General features: G+C 41.0%; 1 protein-coding gene across 2 annotated transcripts; it reads right to left on the bottom strand.

Moving 5' to 3' along the window:
- Window positions 1-33: 33 nt before the first annotated feature.
- BET1 (Bet1 golgi vesicular membrane trafficking protein) lies at window positions 34-7,243 on the bottom strand. 2 transcript variants are annotated; one of them, XM_087774708.1, is made up of 4 exons: window positions 7,044-7,243; window positions 3,865-3,980; window positions 1,822-1,878; window positions 34-1,300 (listed from the first exon to the last, which is right to left on the bottom strand). In XM_087774708.1, exons 1-4 carry the CDS (start codon window positions 7,060-7,062, stop codon window positions 1,145-1,147), a joined length of 348 nt encoding a protein of 115 aa, XP_087630834.1. In that variant the 5' UTR covers window positions 7,063-7,243; the 3' UTR covers window positions 34-1,144. The 2 variants fall into 2 exon arrangements, with proteins under 2 accessions (XP_087630834.1, XP_087630842.1); XM_087774716.1 differs by having other exon boundaries at window positions 3,883-3,980.
- Between the last annotated feature and the right edge of the window lie 12,460 nt (window positions 7,244-19,703).

Genomic DNA, 19,703 nt, shown 5'->3' with positions numbered 1-19,703 from the left:
TCTACAGTAGAGAAGAATGTATATAAACACCACTAGCTTGAATACTACAGAACACTTTATTTGTCAGTTTGTAATTAGTTATTAGTGGCAGCATACTATACAGTATTTCTAGAAAAGTTTTTCAAAAATTGTAGATACAATTTTAATATCTAGGAAACTTAATTTTTTGAATGTTGAACTCAGCAGCGTAATAGCTTCAATTATTAGAAACTATCTGGTGAGCCAAAGCTGTCTTGAAAATAAAAAAAACCTTAATATGACAGCACCTCCAACAGGTGCATCATAATATACTTTAATATAAAATTCAAAATATCTGACATCATATTTCAGACATCATGCAGTGTAGATTTAGGGATCATCACAGTCTGAAAAGTAAACATACTAATGGTAAAAGTTCTAGTGATTCAATGGAATCATTAAGTTTTAGAAACTTTAAATATAAAGAAAACATTTGTACTGTATCCATCTTGGTTGATCCCAATGATCAAAGGCATTTGCTTAAAAGAGTACACGTGTAAGCATGATTTGTCACATTTAAATAAAAAAAATCCAGTTTTAAGTAACTTCTCCCCAAAACACAGTTTAAGCTACTTAAACATATACACTATCAGAGCTATCCAGAAAAATAAATTTTGGGGGTACCACTATTACATTTGTTAGCTTCAGGCCAGCCTTTTAAAAATCCACAGATAAAACCCATTTAGAAAGATCCAAGTATACTTCATGCTTTTGCAACCTAGAAATTACTATATGCCTGAAACTGGAGCTCTAATTTAGAGCATGGCCCAGAATGAAATGCAGAATGAAAGAGAAAGCCTTGTAATTCCGCAATTATTTCATATCCGAACAACCATTGTTTTCTGTATTTTTAAATCGATTCTAAAAACTATTTTCCCCTTAAAAAGCAACCTACTATGCTAGCAGTTTCTGCATATTTACAAATACTCCCCCCAAAACAGGGGATGATGGGAAAAATTCTGATACATTAAGAAAACTATATATAACATTGCATTAATAGTTAATGCAATTTACAACAATTTCACTGTGTTTTATCAACAGAATGTGTCACTTCAGATCAATGTCTTCATTAATTAAGACTGTTTCATAGTTGAAATTACACAATTTAAACCAACGGTAACTTGCATCACCTCAGTTTAATAATCCAGTATATTACAAAAAAAACAAACAACGCAAAGAGCATCATGTAGCATAATAGTTTTGTCTGGCTTCCTCTGGAGAGTATTCTCAGTCTGCCCATAGTTGCACCTAGAAGTCCACCCGTAGAGTCAAAATCATTATCCTACATTTGAAAACAAACAAACAAAACAACAAAAACCATGTTACTCTGAGAAAAAAAGTTAACCCTAAAGCTTGCTAAGTGTAGTTTCTCCTGTTTTTTCGAATTTTCCAAAACTAATATTATTTCAGAACTTCTGAAAATTAACCAGGAAAAACTTTTGCCCATTTATCCAGATGGATGCAAGCAAAAAAGGCATTTCTGACTTCCTTATTTTTGCTTCCCTCTTCTCTTAAATACATTTAAATAAAGAACTGCCTTTTTAATAATACTATACATTTGCTAATTGAAAACAAATAGTTGTATCTGAAGTATAAAGACCTTGGTTGTGCTTTGGAAGTAATGCATTTGCACATCTATCTTTTTGAACAGAAATATTGGTGCTGAATTGGTCACATTTTACAGTCAACAATAAGTTGTCAACATTTTAATACAAATGTTCACACTAAAAGAAGGAATGCTTTACATTACTAACTTCTTAATCCTGCCCCATATTTAAAGAAAGTTAGTGACTAACCACTTACCATTTCTGATAACATTTTATTTTGGTTTTTAACTTCTGTTCCAATTTCAATGGAAAGCTATTAAAAAAAAAAAGTGTTAAATATGAATAATCAGTTATACATAGATTAGAGAAACCAGTCTAAAATACGTGACATGACTAGCATTTCCCCAGGTAAAATGTGAAAACAGTACCTGGTGTTTTCAAAAACCAAAATAACATGCACAGTATTCTGCAGTAACCCTTAGGAAAGTAAATATTTGTCATTTGACTAGATGAGTCTAGAGAGTCATGGAAGGTATTCAATGCTCCTCCTCCCCTCTTCTCCTTGAACAGAGAATTCCTTATTAGAATTACTGCATGGACTTTCAAAAATTCAAGATTTAGTCAAGTCTAAGTAGCAATTATCCATTTCCTGGAACAACTGTTAAAACTATTGGCACACAGCACAGATGACACCATGAGCGCTCTTTTTGACTGAGTGTTGCTGGAGTTGATACCTGTAACCTGCTAACACATCTCTTTTGACAAGTTGCTGCTATCCTATAAATGGGAATTTCTTTTGTGAACCTGTCTATTCCTTCTCTGTGTCATGAAATGGCAAGGGCGCGGCAGGACAAAGAGGCAAGTTGAGTATGCAAGTGAGAGTCAGTCCAGAGGTAGTAACCAGGGTCAGCAACAGCCTGGGCATCACCCAGCACATCCACAGCTAGGAGACGGGCCCAAGGTCAAGCCAGAAAGTCAAGTCTGCAGGTTAGGGTTGGAATCAGGGAGGTATGAGACCAGGCACAGACAGAGCTGCAACACAGCTGCAACGTAGCAAAGGCAGGGGCCAGGCAGGGGCCAGGCAGGGGAATCTCGGCTTAAAAGCAGCTCCCAAGTGAAACAGGGGGGACCCCCACTGAGGCTTCTTAGCAGCTCTTCCTCTGTAAGAGTTCTTGAACAACCAGCTCAACTCCTAGAAGGGAGGGAAATGCGCTCCAGGCGCCAATGCTTTGGATTAGCCAAAACCCATATGTTTTTTGTGACACAGCCTAAAGTTATTATTTCTTACTGCTGCATTTCACCACAACCTATCATCAAGTCAAGAGTGAAACGTGATGGTTCTAGGAAGATCATCTGCAGATTATTCCATACTCCAAGATCACTACATTGCACTAAAAGATGCAACTGCAGAAAGAGCACACATGCTACTCCATGGGGCACCATCAGCCACACTGTAGACATACCCTGGGACACTGCTTTGAAACATATACCAGAGAAGGAGACGAGAAATGAAATTCTATAACAAAGGTCAAAGCTTTTCTTTTTACCTCCTTAACTTATTCTAAATTATTTAGGTGGATAATTTCTTAACTTAAAACTAAGGTTTTGTTTTCTATTTGAGACTAAACAAATGAACTTTAAGCAACAGGATATTATTAGCAATAGGAATTTAAATGAGTTTAGGCCTCAGAATTCATTGGCTTGTACTACATACATAGAAACAGCACCTGTTGCTAAGAAGTACTTTAAAACATCTTAAGTTGTTAAGAAAAAAAACCCACACAATTTTAATCACAGAGCTGTCTTTCAGTTAGGCTTGTTTGAAAGAAGGCCTCAATCTCTGGAAGGAATCAGAATCATTAAAACAACAAATTTCTCTTTCAGAGTATATTAGCATGCTACTTCTAACAGCTGTTTTCACATTACAGATTTATCGGCAGAAGCTGATGAGCCACAATGGTAACACTAAAACCAAGTAGTCCATTTTCTTAAATGAACCTGAGCCAGTTTACTGACCTAAACTCAAATTTTCTAGTTTCTGCAGGGACAGTAATTCAGTCTATAGGACAATAAGCCATAAGTAACACCAGAGCTGTCCTCAAGATTAGCAAAAAAGGACACCTCGAGCTAAAAATCTAATTAAAGGAAGAATCAGTTATACAAATCAATGATTATGCATTTTGTTTGACAATAATTCTTTCTTGTATTAAATTTATGTTTTAAACTAAGACTACTGCTTCACTGGTCCATATAATTTAACTCAATAAATGTGATGATACTACTATAATTAAATACTTACTGATTTAATGGCACTGACTTTTGTACGCAGACTTTCTGTTAACCTTTCATTTTCTTCTTCATAAACACTGTATCCGCTATTGGAATAGCCATAGTTACCAGTGGGTGCTCCATCGCCTACGAACACAAGAGTCAGTAGTTAGACAGAAAATACCCCTGGAGCAAGTGCTCTTCACATGTGGAAAAGCACTCTTTCCATTTAAAAACACATTTCCTTAATGTCACCCTCGGCAGTCAGGAAGAGGTGCCACATGTTCCTGAGATACAGATTCAACCTTTTTCAAATGCATAAGTTATCTTTCAATATGCAAATCGAAGACAGAAAACTGAGGAATGGTTGTAATTTTATACCATAAAATTTTTCCCCACATAGTGTTTTCATATTACTTCTATGGAAGTCAACCTAGGCATTACATGGAAATGTGAAGGGAGCATTGAGGTCACTATCACAGAGTGGTACACCTAACTCAAAACAGGAAAATTGAGATTATTCTCTAATACCACTGATCCTTGCATGTATTTCTCTACAAATGAGACCTCATACAGGAAGCCAAGGCTCTGAGCAGAACACTGCCATTTCTGTCGCCATTCTGCAGTTCTGTTCCCACTCCTGCCTTTGCTTTCAAGGTGCTGGAGCTTCAGGACTGTTATCCAGACAACTGACTGAGCAGAGTAAGCAGAGCAGAAGCTCCTCAGCTCCAGACATTCGCCTCCTCCAACCTCTAATAAAGATCTCCTACAGACAACAGCTGGACAGCAGCACGGGCGCAGGAGAATTAAAGCCATGTCCCGTCCAGACAAAAATCAGTCTTAGGCCTCAAATCAAAGATTTGAAACCTAAGAGGACAGAACAACACTGAGAAAGGCAAACAGAAAAGAACTATTATAAGCTTTATGATAAAGATCCTGCTAGATTAATTCAACTAGCAATCCAGCTATAACATTAATCAATATTTATATGGCTAGTCAGAATGCCACACTAAAATTGTCTGAATGCCTTTAGTTAATTCCTCTTCAATGCAATTTAAAGATTTTTGTGTTTGGGTGCCTTTTTTCTTTTTGAGGAAAAAGGGAGAGAAGCAAGACACCAACCACATTCACAGATAAAGCTCCGTCTCAAACAGTTTCCCTGTGTGCTTGGCATACGTAATATTAAGATTTTAAGAGAGAGAATTATGATGCTACTTTCATAATAGATATCATTTTATACACCTATAAAGGTGTTCTTTAAGTGTAAGTAACGACAATTTTTTAGTTTGTACTTGTAAACTGTTTTACTGTTACTCTATAAATTAAGCTAACAACAAATCCTCAACAAGACTAGGTGAAATGTATGTTTCCGTTTTATCACAGTGAGAGTCAAGAAGTTCCCCCTCCCCACAATCAAAAGCACCAATGCCAAGTATAGAACGTTGACTAAAATGACATCATTTAGAGAGTCAGGGTTGTTCCCTTTGTCTTGTTTTACAAATGCATCTAAGTACAGTACTTCCTACCAAGTGACGCACAATTTTGAATATGTTTATAAGTTAATATACCATATAACTTCAGGCCAAAATACCATAGCTATGATTATTACATAGACAGTGTCATAACAGATGTGAACAACTGCCCCAAAGCTTTTAAACAGGCACAGCTACTTCTATATATATAATAGAAAGCACCATGTAGAAGCCTGGTTACTACTGTTGACAGGAAGGACAGAAACTTCAGCGTGGCAGTTCTATGGCCTGTCTTGCAACACTGTTCATTGACAGGACATGTAATATGGACATGACTGTAACATAATCACAGGCTAAAAAAGAGTTACCAGGTAGCTGGTGCCCACAGCAGATGTACTGGTGCACAGCTTCTATTTCCAGCCTACTAAAAAAAAGGAATTCTAGACTGACAGTTGAAATGTCAAGGGAAAGCAGCAAATTCTACTGCAGCTGGTAACCATCATAATAGACATTTAAGTCTTCCGCTTGACCTTCCAGTGGATTTTTCAGGAGGTACTTTCAGGATGTTCCTTAAGGCATTGTTTGCCAGAGACATGCTAAAAGAAGGCATGCTCTTTCCCCTGCACTCCTTCCACAAACATCCATCAATTCACTTTCTCAGACACAGCATACTGAGCTGGATGGCCTTCAGTCTAACCCCCCTCAGTTCATACCCAAGAGTGAGCTGTTAGTCTGACAAAGAAAAGGACTGAAGACCTAAGCATTATCAAATGCCCACCTTTTTATGATAAACATCCCAACACCTCTCTTGATCTAGTAAGAGACGTATCCAAGACTTGTTTTATCTTGCGAAAATACTATTACACAGCACAAATCGCAAGTGTAGAAATAAATCTAGGCTGGTGTCGCAGACACCCCTGGTTTAGCCACATGGCATTTATCGGCCCCTAAATATTCACTTCCTAGGAAGAAGTACCAAAACTCAGTCATAAATTTCTGAGGCATAAACATTACCTAAGCGATACAGTGAGGCCACAGCACCTACGCGGTTCTAGAACATGACATGAGAGTTCAAAGTTTCTTTACAGTCATCAACATGGCTGCTGGTTAAAAAATGGGGCCCAAACTTCTCAAAACACTCAGCAGGAACTCTGCAAAGATTTCTGCCTTTCCGTCAGGTTATATTTGTAATAAACTGACAACAATTGGGGTTTTCTTCCCAATACACAGCAGGAAAACATACAGAAGTACTAAAACTAAAAAACGACTGAGAATTTGGAAAGGATTTGACTGAAGAGTGGCAAATCTGTCCATCCATCCATGGAAACATGGCTCAAACTAACACTGTGTTAGAACCATTCATGAACACAATGAAATACAAACCCCAGTGCTGCTCTGTAAGTCCAGCTGAGACAGAAAGAGAAGAGAGACAGACGCACGGGTAATGGACGCTCCCGAGCTCTGCTGCAGGCCTACACCCACCGGCACAGCCCCTCTCACGCACCCGCAGCCCCTGCCCGGGGACGGGTCGGGCCCTGCCCAGCGGGCTCCGGCTCCCACAGGCCCGGGCACAGCGCGGCCCACACGAGAGCCCGGCCTGCCCCGGCCCGCCCCGCCGAGCTTTTCACCCTCTCCCTCTCCGCTGAACCCTCCAGCACCAGGCGAGGGTGCGCCAGGCAGCCGCGGCCCGGCCCGCAGGGAGGCCGCAGGCCCCGCCGCCGCGGAGCGCCGCGCTTACCCAGCCCCGCGCGCCTCATGGCTCTTCCCGGAGCTGCCGCGGGAGGAGGCGGAGGATGGGAGCGGCTCCCGCAGCGGCTGAGGGAAGCGGGGCTCGGCGGGGCGGCCGCGGCCCAGCTCCGGCTCGGCCGCCCGGCTCATTCACCCGCCGAGCGCCACGACAACGCTCGGCGCCGCGCGGCCCGCTGGGTACGGCGCGGGTGCGGCCGGGTAGGGCAGGCCGCGCGGGGGCTGATGGGTGCTGTAGTTCCGCGCTGAAGGCGGGGCGGTGGCAGGGCCGCTGAGGGGAGGTCCGGTCCCGCCCCGCCCCGCCCCGGCGGCGCTGCACAGCGGGCGGGCTGGGGACGGGTCCCGGGCAGAGGCGGTCCCGTTCAGGGCCTCCGGCCTCCTCCAGGCCCGGGGGTAGCGGTTCCGCCGGGCTGGAGCGCGGTGTCTGCAGGGCCTCCCTGCAGCAGCCCCGGCATGGCGTTTCTCAGGGGGCAGTGTGACAGGCCGTGCGGCCCGCGCCCTGCCCGTGCGCCCACCAGGCCCTGAACATGGCGAGGTTTACTAAAAGTCTACATTTCCTGGGCCGGGCTGTGAGGCGGTGGTTTCGGGGGCAGAAGGGGGCGGCAGGGCAGCACCGCGGGGGAGCCCGGCCGGCAGCCGCCTCCCTGCGGCTTCGGAAGAGCAAATTCCGTTAAATGTAACCAGTCTTGAATTGACTCAATACATTATCTGTTTCAGCTTGCATTAAACTTTTAAGAATTGAACCTGAAAGGAAGAGAAAAGTCTCGGCCTTCATTTCAGGAGGCCATCAGTACATTATCGTTTTATTGTTTTGAAAGGGAAGATTCTTAGTGGTTGTCTTGTAACAGGCAGTCAAAACATTGACATTCAGTGCTGAGTGGAGCTTTACCACCTTTTTTTCCCCCCTGTTTATTTGGAAGTAACAGGCACGCTACTGCAGCATACAGCAGTTCGAGCTGCAGATTTCGTTATTTTGAATCTTCAGTTCTGTGAATGATTTAAATTTCATTTGCAAAGGTAATTTCTCCTTCATTCTTTAACCTCTTGCAATGCTTTATCAGAAATGGGTTTTGCCTGCTTTTGTCAAAGATGTGACTCAGGCTGTATACCAGTGGATTGAATTTATTTCCCAGGATGATACCAGAATGATTTATCAGTACTCCAGCGAAAAGCAAGCGACATCGTGGAGTCCATTCAGAGTCTGCTATTTCAAGCGTGACATCCACTGTACTAGAGAAGCTGCACTGGCTTTTCCAGTTACAACATGCCGTTGTATCATTAATTGCTTTGGTATTTGTGTTCTGATAGGAACTAAGACACCCAGTATTGGACCAAGACTCACTTGTATTGTACAAGCTATATAAACGCAGACAAAATCTCCTACTTCAATGAGCTTGCTGTGTAACAGCAGTCTTCCTCTAGGCAGGTAAAGCTGTAGAAAGAAGAATAAAATAACTCTTGTTAATAAGAAGGCCTATTCCCTCCTGCTGACATCCAGTGTAATTGCTGTAAGACACCCCATGTATCTTTTTGCAGTGCATAAAAACACAAATAACTGCAGCATTTCTTTTCTCTCCACTTACCAAAGTTCAATTGAGATGTTAGTCTTGTATCAGCCCAAATTTAGGACAGACTCTGAGAAGCTGTTGTTCATTTATTTACTTCTCAGTCACATCTGGATGCTTTCATCTCAGACAGCATTATAAAGAGTAAAATGAGTATAATGTAGAAACTGGCCCTTTATTTAATATTTGATAATTTAAGCAGTTTATCTAAAATTTCAACTGAGGCATTAGTTGCACATACAAAACAGAAGAGAAGGCCAAGGAGAAGAAATGAACTGCAGAACTGTCGCCCGTACTGCACAGCGTGAAGCTCACCTCTGTAGGATTTTGTCTGGAACTCAGCAATTCTTGCAGGAGTTTGCCAAGAATGTATGCCATCACTGATGACTTGAGATTTGATTTACATCAGTTCAGGGAAATACATCAGTTGTTTCAAAGAAGGGAAAAGTACTACCACCAGATAGAGATGCTGTTCGTGCTAAAACTGTCTGAAGTTCACAGATGGGCCCATTTCTTTTGTTGCCAGGACAAAGAGGTCTCTTAAAGGATTACATGCTTAAACCAGCAAAATTTAGATGATGTAAAATTTACAGAAAATGTACAGATTCTGAGAAAACCTTCTTCATGACTGCTTCAGATTTGAACTAGGGCTCTGTTAGAAGCAATATCCTCATCAAACACAATTTTTAAAGGAGGGTTAGGGTGACAGTCTATGCAGTAACTAAATAATGAGAGAGTAAAATTGAGGCTCCAGGATGCAGTAGGAGAATGTCTTTTAGTAACAGCTGGGCTGAGTCTCTCATCATTATGTATAATTTTATTTACATATTTTTCTTCCTACACCATTGAAGAAAATGATTACATTTGGTGGCATTGCTATACAAAAAGATTTTTCTTTACAGTATTTGCGTATTTTGTCACTCTTCTTTCCCCCCCCATGACTCTTCTTCCATTTTTCAATAAATATGGGTTTATACATAACTAGGTAAAAAAGTACATCTCCCCATTACGATTGTAGTTATAATTAATTGTTAAGGGGCTCATTTTTAATTTTTACTTAAGTTTTCTGTAAAATAAAATCCCAATTAGCCACATGTAAGGTGTTCGCAACTGATAGTGTTTATATCTATAATCTGCTTATGATGTTTTGAAATAACATATTGAGTCTATATGCAATTTATAAATAGCACATTTAAATCTTCACAGTTTCTTACAGCACAGCGTAGAAATGATACTGACGTGATTAATGTTTCAAATCCATTTTTATCGTATTGAATTTATGTTTTTTTCATACACTGAAAGTGCCTTGTAGAAAAGTTAATTTTATAGTTCTCCTGATATTACAATAATGAAATCGCGATTTGGTCTCACAACAGAGGCTGGACATAGAGATCGACTGGGTGTCATTAATATTCACTATGTTTATGTTATATTTCCATTGATCGGTTTTATTCGTATTAATCATGTCACAGAATGAGTCTGTGAAATAAATACGATTTTCCTGTTGACGTGATTAATTGTACACCTGTTGGCTTTCTGGCTGGTTCCTTGGCAGTTCTCCCAGGCGGAGGCCATGCCCTGGGCTCCCCGGCTCTGTAAACCAGCTGTGCGTGGTTAGCAGGTGTGGCTGCAGCTGTTCCTTAGCATCTGCAGTTCTTCCTGCCAGGAAGCCTAAACGAGCAGTCAGCAAGTGGTTTTAAGATGACTGACTCATCAACGTTTTGTTTGTCAGTGACAACATATAGGAAGAAAAAGCATGTAAAAAAAAATAAAGATGTATGCAGTCTGCAAACTTATCTGTCTTGACCATGTTTTTATAATCTTGTACTAGTAGCCTACACAGGTGTGTCACTGTCAGATATCCTGCTTAGGCAATGTGCATGTCAGTCTCCTTTCCCCAAAATATTCATGAACAATTACTCAAAAAAAAAAAAAAAGAGGTCTTTTATAAAAGGAGGCATCCACATGTCCTACCAACTGTCCTACCACTGCTACCGTTTTTTTGTTCTCTTTACTGTCTCCAATTAAACTAGATGAATACATCTTCATAGCAAACAGCCCATATATTTTATTAGTAGATTACTCCATTACTGCATCGCAAAAGCAATAAAAAGGAAAAAAATACAGGGAAGCTGTCTGACAAGATCCTGTACAGTCAAACTTCCAATATACAACTGAAAGCCCAGAAATCGTATTAACATGATAATAATAATGACATGATTATAATTGAATTATTAAATAAATAAGCAGAACATCGGTGTTCTTACATGTTTGATAAACAGGTTTTCACAGTCGTCCTGATTATCTTGCTACTTTCAACAATTACAGGCTGTGAAAACAGCCTAACAAGTCACCGGCATCGTTAGAGAGTTGAAAAGCTGATATTGTATGATATTATGTTAGTATAAAATTTTTTAATCACTGTTTTGTTAAGCAGTAAGCTTCAATTATTGAAAAAAAAATTGCTAGTTAAATCTTGATCCATTGTGGAATTAAGTAACAGCTGACGAAACATTTCTAAATAAAACTAATACATTAACCACACAGAAGCAGAGCTAGATCACAGAATATTTTTGATTAGGATTTCGTATCTTCAGAAAGGAGTTATGTCAGCATCTTTCATCAGTATCCTTGTCACTTAATATCGGGGTTTATTCTAATGGTATTTAGTAAATGAGAACCCTCCAAATGCTTCTCTTCCAAACAACTCAGGGAGATCACTCAGGTGTTTCCTCCCATATTCTGAGAGCTGACAAAACTGATGCCAGACTTAGGATGTCATCAGTCTTGTTCTTCCTGGTTGTATTCTGCAAATAGTGCCATCATCAAAAACAGAAAATGCCGTATAAAACCACACCTTCCCTAAGACTTTAAATGGCTGAAGGGGGCTGATCACAGCTGCAGCTCGTTGCCACCTACACTGTCAAGCAAAGAATTAATCATGCAAGTCACAAGTGGAATAGTATGTGCAATCGTTATTCAAGTTCTTTAATGATGAGAACATACACACATATACATACACATATACGCTCACTCTTATATTTTTTTTTCCCCCAGAAAATATTTTGTTTAGACTGAGAGTGAGGACCTGAGCCATACTATAAAAGCATAGTTAGGGATTTCCAAGTTCCTCTGAAGGGTCACAATATTTTCTGATAGTCTGTACTACAGGGAAGATTCATCCTTGAGAATGAAAGGAAACAAGGAAACAGTTTTGGGGGTGGATTAGTCTTAAATTCCATGCTGCTAAAAAATGCTTTGGTTGTAAAATTGCATAAGCCCGTATGCATTCTAAGAGCAAGAAATCCGACTTCCTTTCCGTGTTGATTTCTCAGCCCACAAGTAGTTTCCTTAGCAAAAACAGCGTATCACAGAACTCCGTTGTAAGTGCCTATCAGAACAGACCATGGGATAACTTAAAAAAATGTAGAAAATCCACCTGAGGATACTGAGGGAGATGGCAGAAGAGCTTGCCAAGCCACTTTCCATTATTTACCAGGAGTCCTGGTTAACTGGGGAGGTCCCAGCTGACTGGAAGTTAGCAAATGTGACACCCCTCTACAAGAAGGGTCAGAAGGAGGATCCGGGGAGCTACAGGCCTGACAGCCTGACCTCGGTGCCGGGGAAGGTCATGGAGCAGATCATCCTGAGTGCCATCACGTGGCACATGCAGGACAGTCAGGGGATCAGGCCCAGCCAGCATGGATTCATGAAGGGAAGGTCCTGCTTGACCAACCTGATCTCCTTCTATGGCGAGGTGACCTGCTTGGTGGATGAGAGAAAGGCTGTGGATGTTGTCTACCTGGACTTTAGTAAGGCCTTTGACACTGTCTCCCACAGCATTCTCCTGGACAAACTGGCTGCTCATGGCTTGGGCGGGTATGCTCTTTGCTGTGTAAAAAATTGGCCGAATGGCTGAGCCCAGAGAGTGGTGGTGAATGGAGTCAAATCCAGTTGGCAGCCAGTCACAAGTGGTGTTCCCCAGGGCTCAGTGTTGGGGCCGGTCCTGTTCAATATCTTCATCAATGATCTGGATGAGAGGATTGAGTGCACCCTCAGTAAGTTTGCAGATGACACCAAGTTGAGTGGAAGTGTCGATCTGCTGGAGGGTAGGAAGGCCCTACAGAGGGACCTGGACAGGCTGGATCGTTGGGCCAGGGCCAACTGTATAAGGTTCAACAAGGGTCAGTCCTGGGTCCTGCACTTGGGTCACAACAACCCCATGCAACGCTACGGGCTTGAGGAAGAGTGGCTGGAGAGCTGCTTGACAGAAAAGGACCCGGGGGTGTTGGTTGACAGCCACCTGAACGTGAGCCAGCAGTGTGCTCAGGTGGCCAAGAAGGCCAGTGGCATCCTGGCTTGTGTCAGGAATAGTGTGGCCAGCAGGACCAGGGAGGTGATAGTGCCCCTGCACTCGGCATTGGTGAGGCCACACCTCGAGTACCGTGTTCAGTTTTGGGCCCCTCACTACAAGAAGGACATCGAGGTGCTGGAGCATGTCCAAAGAAGGGCAACAAAGCTGGTGAAGGGTCTAGAGCACAAGTCTTACGAGGAGCGGCTGAGGGAGCTGGGGTTGTTTAGGCTGGAGAAGAGGAGGCTGAGGGGAGACCTTATTGCTCTCTACAACTACCTGAAAGGAGGTTGTAGCGAGGTGGGGGTCGGTCTCTTCTGCCTAGTAACAAGTGATAGGGCAAGAGGAAATGGCCTCAAGCTGTGCCAGGGGAGGTTTACATTGGATATTAAGAAAAATTTTTTCACGGAGAGAGTGGTTAGGCATTGGAACAGACTGCCCAAGGCAATGGTGCAATCACGGTCCCTGGAAGTGTTCAAAAAATGTGTGGATGTGGTGCTTAGGGACATGGTTTAGAGGTGGACCTGGCAGTTAGGTTAACGGTTGGACTCAGTGATCTCAGAGGTCTTTTCCAACTTTAATGATTCTATGATTCTATATGTAAATCACTGCAAGTACCAACAAACCTATCGGGTTTACCCATCACAATGATTCAAAACTTTTATTAAATACTGTCAAAGAGAACCATGGCTGTTTCTGGTCTTAATGCACTTCCATCATAGATGGCAACTTCTTTCTGGGATAAGGTTTGGGGTCATCTAATCTCATTGTGTATTCAAACTATGTTTATTTTTTTAATTATGTTCTTAATAAAACCCTTACGAAGTATCTGCCAAAATAGACTTTTATTGTTTTTAGAAGATAACCAGAAAGATACTTGGACAAGATTCTGGGAACTCCTGTTATCTTTGATAAAACCGTGTTGCTGGGAATCGGGGGAGCTTCCTTGAACATATGCAGTTGTAGTCATCCATGCCTAGTCATCCTAGGCCTTTCCGTACACAGGTTCAAAGGATCATTAACACTTTGTACCTATAAAGACTTCCTATCTCATAGCTTTGCATATGTATGTGATTACAGGTTGAAAAAATTATGTAAACTCATAATAAGATTTTACAACTCAGTAAATACACTTAGAACAAAATTTACAGTGTGTATTTGTATAAAGTTGTGTCTGTAATGCATTCCATGTTAATTTTTTGTTCCTGATTTCAGTATCATCTCAGTTTTTCCAGTCGTAGTAAATGTTATCCTGAGGGAGGCCTCAGGAAGCTTGGTTCGTCAGAAACACATCAGCAACAAAGGACCAGCTGATGGAGGGAGAAGCAATATGTATGGTTGCATCAGCGGCAAGTATCTAGCAAGAAAGTACAGTCTTTTTCACCTTTACAACACTTATTTTTAATTTATTAACAGTGAAGGCATCTTTCTCCTCACTTCGATATAAGCTATGTTTGGGAAGTATTGAGCTTTATATTAGCTCATAAATAATATACTTTAAATATAATTATTATTTACTTAATTGTTGTTGCTAAAGACTGTGATTCTACTTATTCTTTCCTTTAGTTACTTTTTAGTAGCATAAGCTGCTCCATCTCTTGTTTGATTCTGCAGGGAACACACCCAGAAATCTCTGCTGTATTTTTATAGGTTTCTTGTCAGTGCTGTTAAATTACATCAAAATAGAGAAGGAAGGCTATGGACACAACTGCTGGTCTCCCTCCTAAATTTCATTACGTAGGGCTAGGATCAAAATTTACTGAAGCCATGGAGAATTTTTGTATTGACTTTGGATCAGGCTATAAATTTTCATTAAAAAACCAGCTCTGCTGATTCTTTGTCTTCCAAGTAGTGTATGCTGTGTAATCTATGAATAATTCCAGTCATGATTTCTTTCTCTAATATTAAGGTACCATTTCTGATGTCAGCTTTGACTGGGTAATAATATCAGCTGAATGAGTGATAAGAATTCAGAGCCGTTGCAGCAGCCTGAGCATTAATAACTGTAATGTCTAAAGAGGAGGATTAATATATTTAAAATAAAAAGTGGAAGTCAAAGTAATTTTTCATTTCAGTAAAACAAATAAATGGGATGAATGGAGCATACAGTTCCAATGCTTCGTAAGATGCAATTAAGCAGTAATTTGATGATTTACGTTCTGTTTATTTTGACCTTTCAGACATGTGGGAAAGGCTTTCACCAGTGAAAACAGAGAATTCAATAAAAACAGAGACTTTGAGCACAATGAATTCAGTGAGGGGAGAGCTATTTTGCAGACCTGTGTCTAGGCAGAGCATTTTCCTACAGCAGATTTCTCGAGACAAATGAGGCAGACATCATCCTTGTTTCCTTGTCCAGCAAGGCAAAACTGAGAATGTGAATCCAGATTCCTGGATGCTGGAGCTGGCTTTGTGCTAGCTTTGTGCTTGGCCACTGGAGAGTTACTTAAAAAAAAATAAAAACATCATGTACTTCTTTAATTCTCTTTGGCTTTCTCATAGGTCAACAAATCATGCACAAAACAATTTGATTGATGACTAATTAGAGAAGCTAATGCCTGAATATAAATCTGCAAAAGCTCTTGCAAGTCCCTTGTTTTCCAGAAAGACCATTACAAATAAATTACCCATTCAAAGCACCTTTATAAAGATTATTTTCTTAGGCTGTTGCATGGACTGCAGCAGCAGGGCTAATTACCTGTACTGGATGGAGTGTGGTGCTAATGCGATGACGTGGCTTCCTGTACTGTGGTGGCTCATTCGGAGGTCACTTGTGTGTTTCTGCATAGCACTACATATGCCACAAGAATATATATTTAATTTCTGTATTCGTATTATTTGCCAGATGCAGTGTAGCAGCTGGGAAGAAAGTGTAACATTGTTCTCCATAAAGATGCATCAATGCACTTCTAAGAAAATGCTCTTTTAACTTACTGAAAATCTGAGGACCTTATCTAGCTTTTAATGAAGTCAGTAACAAAATTTCATCAATTTTTATGGCACGGGATGGAAGACTGAAGTGGAAAAGATTATTAATTATAGTGCAGAAAGCATCATTATATTTCAGAATTAAAAGTTGTAGGTTCTTTTCATGGTTTTCTGTAAATGTAGATAAAATCAAACTTAGGTTATGTTTTATGGTATACCATGAGGAAAGATTTCATCTCCCACAGCCCATTCACCAACAGAAGTAATCTTCACTTGACTATACCATGAAGAGTCATTGTCACTTGTACAGTCAAAAAGGGCATGATATATGAGTTAGAATTAAATGACAGTCTACACATTCATGCCACCACATACAAACATCTACTGTGTGGATACAAGCCATACTGGCAAACCCATAATTGGACAATAACCAGAATCCTCTGTCCCTTTAGGGATCATATTAGGCAAAAGGTGTGGAGAAATGCCTACAGGGTAAAAAGGTTTCTACCCCATTTAACCCCAGTTCAGGTCCACCAAATCTGCATCCTGTTGTGGATGTCTTGAGGTCCACCAGCCCATGTCCAGTGGTGGGTTGCTCCTTGGTTCAAGGTCCACCAGCTAGTGCTTTGTTGTGGATTGGATCCTGGCTTACAGCTCAAAGTGTGCCAGACTGCTCTTCTGTCTTTGGTCTCTGAGTGCTGGCCTTGGCCTGCTGGAACCCTATACCCCACTGTCTGACTTGTGACAAATTAAGCAGCTATCTTATCCAACACATTTTCCTTCCCTTTTATGCTTTGCTAAAGAGGCCTTATTCAGCTTATCCATCCTAGAAAACATCAATTTATATCCCTGCTGCTCAGATGACCACCATCTCCTTGAATAATTGCTATCTTTAGTTCTACATAGCCGAGTAAAGATGGGTTGGTATTTTTGAATCCTTTACCCAGGATATCCAATTATTCAACTGAACCTTCTTATCCAAATCTCTTTCCTGAGATCCTGAATGAGGGAAAATGTTCAGGTTGATGGTTTCTAGTGAGTAACTTTCCCCAGAAGGGTTCAGGAAAGATGGAGAGGACACTACACATGAGCAGACTCTACTCAGAGTGATGCTCCTGAGTTGAATCCACATGCTACATGATCATTCTAATTAATTATACTTTAGTTGGAAACTCATAAAGTTAAAATGCAAATGTTAGTTTATTACAGCAATGCTGAGTGTCCATATACCCCACTGATGTAGAAGAAAATGTGGACAGTTTGCATGTCTGAATTTCATATTCATGAATCTTATTTTATAAAGATAGTTTTTCTTTAAATGAGATTACTAGGATAACCTCGTTTATTAAAAATAAAACCTGTTATTCAATAAGACTGTCATTTATGTGTTCCATATATATTTAAAGGTTATGCTTTAGTAATTACTAAATGAAGTATTCTCCTAGTGCTCCAGTCAGCATCCCTATTTCCTGACAGGATACATGGTCATGGATCTGGTTTCAAGAGTTCCTCTGATGGCTTCCTGCTGAACAGTGTAGACCGACAGTAGAGTCAGCGGTATAAACTTTAGACCACATTCTTCCTTCATGGATCGGCATTGACCACAGTAAAGGTAGGGATGATTCTGGCCACATGATTCTGTTTTAGGAAATACAGTTTTCTGTATCTGGACAAATCATGACCAACTACAACGTGACTGACTGCATGTTGCTTCGGGTTTTTTCCAGAGATCACAATTCTTAAGAAACTAGTAATAGAAAGAAGTCTGGAAAGGACAGCAAAACCAGACAGCAAGCAAGGTAGGTCTGAGGCACCTGGCTTTCGTGCCTGGCATTTGCTTGGCACGTACAGATCAGCTCATCCTGTGCCAAAGCCCAGACTGGAGAGGCACTGGAGCCACTGCTGGCATGCAGTTGATCTGATGTAAGTCTAACATATCCAGCACGTGCTGCATGTGTGCAAGTTCAACATGCTTGTGCACGTGACAGTGGATCTACCACTCTCGGATCTGACTCATGATCTTTTTGAATCATAGGAAACACGAAAGATCCTGGGACAAATCCCAGAGAATAATCTTGGTGACCTGCCGGCAGAGCAGTTCTAGCTCTAATTCTACATTTGTGCCTCCTAATGTGGCGGCACATGAGAGGTGAGATTCAGCGTAGGCTCACATGCTACCGCCTGGAGAAAGGGCAGTATTTCCTCATATCTCCTGCAGCAAGCAGTGCAGATGCCGGCTCAGAAAGTGTGGCTAGAAAGTGATACACAGGATGGAGAGTGAGGATAATTGGATTCTAAACTTGCAAAATAAATTCTGGGATGGAGCCAAATCTTTAACATCTCTGTTCCTCAGTTTCCCTGTCACTAAAATGTTAATTTTTTGCCAAGGATATTAAGAGGCTTATTTAATCATTTTTACTACTAGGCTCTAATGCCTTGAAATGTGGTTTAGGAAAGAAAAGCATTATTCAAAGTCAGTGGAAGAAGAATGTCCACTATTTGCATTACAGTAGAATCAAATGACCCGATCCATCATGTAGATTATATAGGAAGACATGATTCCTCCCTCAGAGTCAGTGGGAGAGGAATTATCATTTTTCACATTACAATAGAGTCAGATGATATGGTCCATCTTCTAAGCTGTATACAAAGGCATGACACCTCTCCTGGATACCTTATAACACTTATGACTCCTGTAGTATCTATTATGTTATTGTGAGTATCACATTTTCTGCCACATTTTAGCAATGAAGAAGACATTTGAAGGAAAAATAAATAGGAGCACAAATGTAATAAAGATATATTAATATTATATAAAAAATATATTAATATGTGTAAGAATAAAGTGGAAAAGCTTTTTGTTAGAAATAATGTATATCTTGGCAAAAGAAGCTATATGTTTTGATGGTGTTGCACTGGATTTTCTGGTTTTATGAAAAAAATACAGAATGTGCAGACAAGTTTGCAAAATCATGTTCATCCATATCACCAAACAGCTATATATGAAGAGTTTTCATGTGAGGCTGTTCAAGGCCATGATTTATTATGGACCAAATACAAGTTCTGTGTAGGCACTTACAGTGCTGGTAATGAGAATCTGTTCTAGGAATCACGTAATTTATGGAGCAACAGTCCATTTTAAGAATTATCAAGAAATATTCAGTAACTATCACCCTTTAACAGATTCATAATAACTTTTTAAAATCTAGACAAAGACAGTTTGGATTAAAAATAGGCAGATGTGCTGTATTGTATTCTAGCAATTGATTTCGTCAAAGCCTTCTCCCTGCGCCCCCCAAACACAGTGATAGTCAGAAAGGGGAAATTCATTTCTCCCTTATGGCCCTGAGCGGCTGGACTTCCAGCAGGGAATGAAGCAGCCACTAACATCCAGAAGGATCCCTGCACCCCAATATGGCAGCAGGTGCGGGGGTTTCTACGGGTGTAGAACTGAAGGCAGAAGAGATGCATGTTTCACTGCTATCTCTGGCTGAACTTCTCCAGCATCCGCCTGGGCAATTCCCACCCGCTGCTCAGGTGCCCAGGGTAAAGCACGGTGCCCGAGGTGAGCACACCCACTGCCCTCTCTGTTGGCCAAATCAGACAGCAGCCTTGGGGCCAGTCCCAGGAGAAACCGGGAGCAGGGAGGGAAGGAAGGGACCTTTAGAGCTGCCTGGGGTGTAGTCAGCTCCAAGCTCTACCATGAGCAATGAAGGTAATGAAATCCTTCTCCTCTGGTTTTTCACTGTTGCCTAAAAAGCTTAAGAATTTGCATAACAACTTTCCCTCCCGCAGCGTCACATTAGGG

Source organism: Nipponia nippon, unplaced genomic scaffold, assembly GCF_047370975.1.
Source record: "Nipponia nippon isolate SJK-2023a ecotype South Korea unplaced genomic scaffold, ASM4737097v1 scaffold_1, whole genome shotgun sequence".
NCBI classification, from domain to species: Eukaryota; Metazoa; Chordata; class Aves; order Pelecaniformes; family Threskiornithidae; genus Nipponia; species Nipponia nippon.
The sequence above is the reverse complement of the archived record's forward strand: the minus strand, read 5'-3'. Positions and strand labels throughout refer to the sequence as shown.